Source organism: Cephus cinctus, unplaced genomic scaffold (assembly GCF_000341935.2).
Source record: "Cephus cinctus unplaced genomic scaffold, Ccin1 Ccin1_scaffold0189, whole genome shotgun sequence".
In the NCBI taxonomy this organism is placed as follows: domain Eukaryota; kingdom Metazoa; phylum Arthropoda; class Insecta; order Hymenoptera; family Cephidae; genus Cephus; species Cephus cinctus.
The window spans coordinates 1,456,602-1,464,797 of NW_014332911.1; the positions used below are offsets into that span (position 1 = coordinate 1,456,602).

Sequence of the window (8,196 nt, forward strand, 5' to 3'; positions counted from 1 at the left end):
GGGGGGGGGGGGGTGGAAGGGAATAAGAGTGGTAGGAGAGGAGAATGGCTTAAGTGTTAAGGGGATGAAGTGTGCCGGTGAGAAGGGGGTAGACCGGGGGGGGGGTTCCAACAGGGGATGAATCGAGTCTCAGAGCGTTACCGAGGGGCCAACGAAAAATGAGGGGTTTAAATTGATCGTCGGCAGAAGACTTTCACTCGTTCCGCTACCCCCCGGTGGCGCTGGCAGCGCCGCCGCTAACTTTTACCCATGTGTCATCTTAATTGGCTTAATGCCGACATGTTACAAGAGGGATGAAAAGGGGAGGGACGAATGACGTATGGTCCCGATGCCTCCGGCTATTCGTACGTGGGGAAGGTGGTTCTGTAGTGTATGACGTCGAGTGGTAACTCTTTCGACGTCGTTACGACGTTACCGTGACGTCGGCGTCGTCGCCTGACCACTTCAGCCCCCCAGTGTAAATTACAAGAGGAAACCTTTGATCTTCCCCCTTTTGTCAAGGGAGGCTGTGTAGTGTATATTGACGTGCGTGATGTACAAGAAGAGGATGCAGGGGGGGTGTAGAGGGCTCGGTATATTTTTCCACAGCGTTTCCCATTTTTCTACCCTCCCTTCCCCTTGACTACCCTGTCTACCAGCGACCCCCCCTTTTTTTTTTATTAGAAACCGGAAACGCCGACAAGCACGCCCGGCTCGAGTCGAATGAGCATCGGCTTCCTGCCCCGCACCTAACTTCCGCCCCAACGGCCCTGGCAACCCCAATCCCACCCCTCCCTGCTGCCAATCCCTCTGCTCGAGGGAGGCTGAACAATTTTTACTCGGCTTTTACGAGTAATAAAATCCATGTTATCTGCCGGGGAGCTTTCAGAGCTGGACTGCTGATGGTACGCAGAGAAAAAAAAAGGGCGTATCCACGCATCGTTAAATTTTTCAGATCAATTCGTGGAACTAAAAGGTCCGTATCTACGGATTTTTCAAATTTGACTCAGAATTAAATAGACTTATTTTTTTGAACGTATAATAAAGTCACGGTATTTTTTTTTGTACCAAAATAACATATACCTTCCCCCCAAGCCCCCTGCGGATTTTTAAATCTGTACCCCTCGCAGAATCCTTTCGTTCAGCCTCCTGAGCCCTCAGGAGCCAAGATGACAAGGGGTGTGTCGGTGATGAAGCATCGCCAAAAGTGAAAGCATAGGAAAATGGCTGAAAGTCAATGAATCCAGAGCTGAGGTTGCGACCGTTCATGCCGATCTCATTCCGGCTCCCGAGCGAATCTAATTTCCGGTGGCATCGCCGACAGGAAGCAAAAGACCCGAGAAAAAGGATTACAGCGAGCTCCTTCTGTCTTTTTCTCTCACTTTGACTTTTCACATTGCACATACTCTACCCAAGGGGTTAAGAGACACTCCCAAAACAAATAACTGTCGGCCAACTGTCTGCAGTGACTAGAAGGAGTCTAGGCGAAGAGTGAGAAATAAACAAAAATATATATATATATATATATATATATATATATATATATATACAGGGTGTCCCAAAGTTACCCAACCAACAGACTAGTATTTCCAAAATAAAATTAAGTGATGAAAATACTTTTTTTTTTAGACGCTCATCCTTTCATCCTTCTCTATCCAGGGTTACCACCACCACCATTCTCACAATATGTTCACTCTTATCAGCAATCCTTACCATGACCACTACCACCCACATAAAAAAAAAAAACGAAAATCAGGAAAAGACTGTCCATCAGTCGAACATCCAATACATCCCCAATTGCACAGGGGAGACAGTCGTATCTCCCACAGTGGAAAACTATACTGGACAACCCCTATTCCCGGTAGACATATATATGTATATATAGGGGTGGTTTGGATTGTTGAAAGCATCCCTAAGCGAATTGCCCAATAAAGATCGAATTCCGATATGGTCGACCGTAGCCGCCGCCGCTTACGGCTCTTATAGCGCTTACGGTTAACGAAAAAGCCTCGGAAAAATCCAATGCGGCTAATGAAATTCCATTTTTATCCAGTGCCGACGTTCCAGGCGTACCAACTGCCTGGTGGCATAGTTATCTCGAAATTTTAAGTTGTCAGTGTTCCATGGTGTAAATCTAGTTGAGCTTTGAGCCAGCGAGGATAGGATATAGGGGAAATGGATTATATAAAAATTTCCAGCATCCGTGGTCCAGACAAATTTCTTTTAAATACATATATATATATATGTATATACAGTCAACTCCATAAAGTCGGTTGAGTATTATCGCGGCAAACTGCGAATCTATAGGAACGTTATGTGCCGAGTAAACACATTCGAGTGCCGTCTCAACTTTTCTCGACTCCATTGGAAATAGACCGAAGACATTTGGACTCGCTGAGGATATGGAATTGCGAGTTTCCATGTGGATGTTCGAGTCTTGGGTTTTCGCAATTTTATATTCTAAAGAATACGAGAGATGACTACGGACGCCCCTCTAAGATAACATTGCCCCGATGGTCCATCTATGTATTACGCAGTTCTTGTTGGACCAACCAGTACAGAGTAGCAGGTGGATAAAATTATAAAGGGTATACCTATTCACCTAGTGTTCATCTATTGACCTATTCGCCTATCCAGTAACCATTCACCTATTCATCTTACCACTTAGGACCCTGCCCACCTATCCACAGTGGGTAAAGCTTGAGGTGCACCCGAAAACAGGCTTCTGGGTCATAACAGAATAACAGGGCGGGTTTGGTATGAAAATATGCATAGTTCTAGGTAGAACCAATAATTTATAGAAATCCATTTAGTATCGAGATTAATGCATATACATATATAATATATATCGCGTATATAAAATATCGTCGCTTGGTGTGAGCATTTAAACATGAAGCGAATACGACAGACTAGGGTTAGTTTAGTAAATTTTGTAATTTTTTAACCTGTTATGGAACCCTGATTCGGAGCATGCGCGATAGGTGTCCATTATTTGAGTTAAAAAGTGGAGAATTAAGTACGTGGCTATAGGAGCTTAGGTTTGGTTACCCAAGACGGCTTGCGTCAAGGTTGCGTCGCGACGACGACGACGCTCCCAGCGAGACTCGTTACCGACTTGAATTACAAAACTTTCCGTGAATGTTTGCCGCTTGCGATGCGAGTATCTCGGGTTCCATAATTGCTCCAGATTCCATTCGATCCATTTGTAAGCTTGACGCTCTTTCGCGCCCTGGGAGCGTCTTTAGAAAAGCCGAGGATCTTGAAGATGGACGAGGTGGAGGATGACTGGTGTCGCGCATAGAATCATCCGGGCTAGACCAAAGGGATAAAAGATACCCAGATGTATGATTGGTCAACGACTTCAGCATCTGCCATAACCCCAGTGGTGGGATTCAATTGTTTGGGTCTTTCCAGGTCTGGAAACCCAAAAAGAAAATAGAAAATACACCTGGATGAACATGGTCCAGCGTCTGTATGCAAAGGGGAGGATGAGGTCGCGTGTGGAGCAGCTGAAAAGATACTCTGGTAAAATGACAACAGGCCTGTTGGTACATCTGAACCCCCTTGCTGGGGACTGTATTTCGGTTAGGTAAAATGAAGATAAAACGGCGTCATTTTGAATTGGAGAAACACGTCCACCCGGTATAAACACATTCGAACGTTTCCTGCTGGGCCGAGACGAAATTTATTCGTAATTAATACGGCAGGGACGATTGTTTAACATTTCGAGGATCGGGCAGGAGTAAATAATGCAACCGACGCCCCGGACTTCGGGCCGCTGCGACGCCGCCCCGATAAGCGTCGCTTCGCGTTCACCGACGGAATTTTAAGTGGCAGATTCCGGAAATTAGGAAGATTTGATCAGCCGTTGGAATTACAAATAACCTCATTATTATCCGAGGTCTGGTCCAGGGGATGCTGCGAGGTTTGGTTGTACCAGTTGGAACCGTCATGGGAACTCATTGGCATACCCGACGTTTTGCCTAAACCAGCATCCACCGTCAGGATTTATACCATGGAATTTCCTTTTTATATTCGAATCCTCAGATACTATGTACTAGTTACTCGCTCGACCGGCGCGGATGCGGAATTAACGCGCGGCACAATTTATACCCAGGACTCGTGCCAAACCTGCGGAATTGACTTCTGCTGCCGGACGGAGGGGGTGATCGAGGGGTGGAAGCATTGCCACAAATGGGGAACGAAACTCCATTTCACCCCTGACCTCCCACCCCAATAACAGTACCAAGCCTTACAGTAGCCAGTCATCCAACGCTACCAACCCTTGGAATTTCTCCGACTGAAACAACTTGCGTAAATCTCGCGAGTTTCCCCCGCGAACCCCTAAATAAACGGTATATCCATAATTTCCGCTTCGGCAAACGGTATATACCGAATGCTTAGGGTATGCTGCTCTGGAAGTAAAAACAACAATATAGCATATACGTATACATACATATGTATACAACAAAGGGAATCTGAAAAAATTCCACATTCTTCCGAGATGCTCAAACACTGTAATGCGAACAATTTTGAATACGTAATAAAGAAAGAAAAAAAAGGGTTTAATGTCGACCGGAAGCTGAGGAAATGTCGGGGGGGTAAGTACGAGTGTGTGTATATGGGGGCAGATGAACAAAAAAAGTGTTGGGAAGGAGTGGAAGCGTTTCTTTTGTTTTTCGGAAAATTTCATTTCGACCGCTTTCAGACTGCCGTCGCTTTAGCGTCGCGACGTCGGGATAGATGATAACGGCGGATAGGGGTGGAATAGTGGCTATAGCTGTGCATAGGGGTTGGTGTAAACATACGCGTATACGGTGCTCTGCGAGCAGAAGCTCCTCCGGTTGTGGAGGTTGTCAAGGAGGTGTCGGTAAGGTAGGGATCGGGGGGTAAGTAAGGGATGAAAAGAGTAGGGTGGGACGCTTGATGTATTCCAGATTAATGCAAACAGCTAATGTTATGTTAATGCTGGGTAGTACGGTGGAGGTGCCGTGGGTCGGGCTTAGCCGTATAGCGTAAATACAGCAGGGTATATAATCTCCATGTTAACTGGTTCTTCCGTTTGGACCACCTCCTGGAGGAGCACCATTGTCGGAGTTGACTGGTAGCTGATCGGTAAAATGGAAGCAAGAAATATTTTCAATTTTTTTTTTTTCCACTACCACCATCTCATTCTCTCTTCTTCTCTCTGGGGCGCTCTTAGCCCTTTTTTTATGGTATTGTAGAAGCGTCCCGACGCTACCCCACCATACCGCCCCCTCGAGAATAACAACACGCAAGCCACGTGTTAGCTCGACTCGTGAGGCAGACGATTTTTTTCATTCTCAACGACAACCCTGAAATCCTGATGGGAATTCCAAAAAGATAATGTTGAGCGTCTGCAGAAATTTTTTCCGTCTGATTTCGAGTACTTTGGACGCTTTTGAGATTTTGAAAAAAAACCGTTTACCCATACAGTGGGATCGAAGGTGTCAGGATTGAAGTTGTCAGACCAGGTTGGATCATCTGAAACGACGCTTGGTCCTAGTGCCGACTTTCTTTAGTTTCCATTTTACTTTCATCAATTAACATGATCCTATTGTGTATCTAGGCTTCGTCCTACAGCATCCCTATCTGGTCCTCTCATCGAACAGGGTATAAGCTGGTTGACAGTGACCAGTATTAAAAGAGCGACCGGGTCCCTCGACCAGCAAGACGCGTGACTGCGCAGTGAAGAAGTCAATAAGAGTGAAAAAGAAATGAAAAAGAAGATAAGGAATAGCAGTAGCAGAGATGGAAAATGTAATAAAAGCTAAATAGAAGACGAGACAGTGTAGAATCCGTCGTTTTAATTCTTCGGGCACTCTTGACAAGAATTAATAACCTTCCAAGAAGAGGACGGCGAGGTAGCCCTGAACAATTTGTCTTCATTGGCGAGACGACTTATCGTAGATGGCAGCACCGAAAGTAGGGGAACCAAGAGACGAAGAAGATAGAAGTCAGACCAGTGCCAGACTACGGAGACCGCAGGGGGCATCGAGCCAGCGTCCCGCTATCGGATCATCTATCAATTGTTTTATAATATCGTCGCGTCGTTTGTCAACTTTTTTATACGTGGCCAGCCGCCCGACTTCTCCTCCCGGATAGTTTGTACACTGTTGAAGACTTCCGGTTAGCAGACCCCCGCAACCACCGTTATCCTCCAGCACGGGCTCTGGACTTCCGGTTTGAAGTAACCAGCAATTTTACCAGTGTTTAACCCTCTTGCATCGTTTTGCTTTAATGAGCCAACCATCGATCGCTATCAAGCACTTCTTCGATCCTCTTGGGCAATCTTGGATAACCGGACGTGACATCAGAGACTGAAGATCCGGCGTCGCGCGGTACAATACTCGGATGACTGAAGTAGGAATTAAATTAACAAAAAAAAATTCCTTAGACAAGGAATCTCTACCTTGATCGAGGATTTATAGCGTCTGTCCAAGAAAGCGTCGCGACGTCTTAACTTTGCTGACCCGTCGATTATCTTGGTCCCGTGAAAAGTCCTTCGACCGCCCTTGTCTATTTACTCTTATCGGTTCCTCACTAGGATTTCTAACCTTTGACCTTCTGTCTTTGACCCTACCCTTTCGCCTGTAGTGTCAACGCGAAGAAACTACCCTCGGGGTCCGGTGAGGTGGGTAGGTGGTCCAGGGTAAAGGAAGAAGTACTTCGGCTCGTGGATAGCATCGGCCAAGAGGTTTTTCGAGAGATAGGAAAAGTATCTTTTTACGAGGGAACCAAGAGAGGGCGAAGAGGGGAGGGAGAGGGGTAGGTCCCGCAGTAACAATAATATCCCAGAGATACGCGGAGAAAATAAAAAGAGATTATCATCGTCAAGACGGACAGCAGACGTCCTCGTAAACCACCGTTATACCTTAATGTAATAAAGAATATTCCGAGTGGGTAGCACAACCTAAAAAAACAGTGAAGGCTACAAAAACAAAAATGATAAAATTAAAATTGACAGTGATAAAAAAAGAAGTCATAAAGAGTATTCTTATTTATACTCACGGACTGTCAAGTTGGCAGGCTTGACGATCCTGGGACAGGCCCTAAACAGTCCCAGCTTGAATCGCACGGTGACCGAAGATGCCAGGTGCTGCGGCAAGTGTGGCAGCAAAAGCTTCTCCTCGGTATGTAACCAGGCAGGTCCTAGAAGGGCCGTAGTAAGGGCTGCAAGGGCTGCCAGTCCGCAAACAACCCCACAGCGAGTCATACTCGATCCACCACTGGCACTAGCACCATCACCGGAGCAGCACATTTTCTATGGCAAACCTTCCTGCCATACGAGGATATTCATAGAGTCCATTGATTTTTCGAAAAAAAAAAAAATTTCAAAAATTCAACCTTACTCCACCTTTGACATCAGTGACAGCTTCGAAGAGTCAAGAGTTCCGTAAGTTCAGAAAAGTCAGCCCGACAATGAATATTGACCCCCTATGAAAAAATGTCGATTACAATTTTTTTTGAAGTGGCGATCTGTCAAAATAACGTAGAAATAATTTCGTGCAATTCAGAAGGCCATAGCAAACTGAAAATATTAATTTTTTTTAAATTCTTAAGGGTGGTTCTTAAAGATCCCCGTAGGCCATACGGGTAATTTTACTAAAGTATGGCAGACACGCGCAACCTTAGGTAAGAGAAGGAGGGTAGTATATAACTGTTGCAGGTAACAGAAAGAGAGGGAAAATACGTAACGTTGAATCCGGCGTTCCGCCGTGCGGGAAACTCGATAAAACTCCGATAACTCGGTTATCCCTCTAGGATTATTCGACTGTGTCCCTTCTGTGCTATTAACGAGAACTGACTATAGGTATAGTCCACAGCGCGCCCAGCCACGACCAGCCGATTTTAGTTGGTATCTCGAAGACCGGAAACAGAAGTGGTATAGGATGCCAGATGGAGGAGGCCCCTATGTGCAATAGAGTGGAGCCTGACGCAGATAAGGTTAGGTTGGGTTAGATGCAGTTAAAGAAAGGAAAATCGAGCAACCGGCCGGAACTTTACTTGATTACAAATGGACCGGTCGATAAAGCAGATTACGGCACGAAGGAGATTATCGGCATTGTAAATGCTCCCGACGACACAATGCAACCAGCACTTAAGCTAGGAAGTGCTAAAATCCCTAGAGCGCTACGTGACAAGCGTCGATATACGGTTGGGTGTTATGCCCCCCCCCCCCCCCCCCGGGGGGGG

General features: G+C 45.9%; 1 protein-coding gene across 7 annotated transcripts in view; it reads right to left on the reverse strand.

Annotated features, from left to right (window-relative positions):
• LOC107264599 overlaps positions 1-8,196 on the reverse strand; it is a 50,792-nt gene that overhangs the window by 39,019 nt on the left and 3,577 nt on the right. For 3 of the 7 annotated variants that reach the window (XM_025081859.1, XM_015733011.2, XM_015733008.2), the window contains exons 2-3: positions 7,358-7,437; positions 7,012-7,279 (exon numbers count right to left, since the gene is read on the reverse strand). In XM_025081859.1, coding sequence (XP_024937627.1) covers positions 7,012-7,261 — 250 coding nt within the window. In that variant the 5' untranslated portion in view covers positions 7,262-7,279; positions 7,358-7,437. Of the gene's footprint in view, positions 1-7,011; positions 7,280-7,347; positions 7,438-8,196 lie in introns of all 7 variants that reach the window. The other 4 variants (XM_025081858.1, XM_015733009.2, XM_025081857.1 and 1 more) reach the window with 3 other exon arrangements.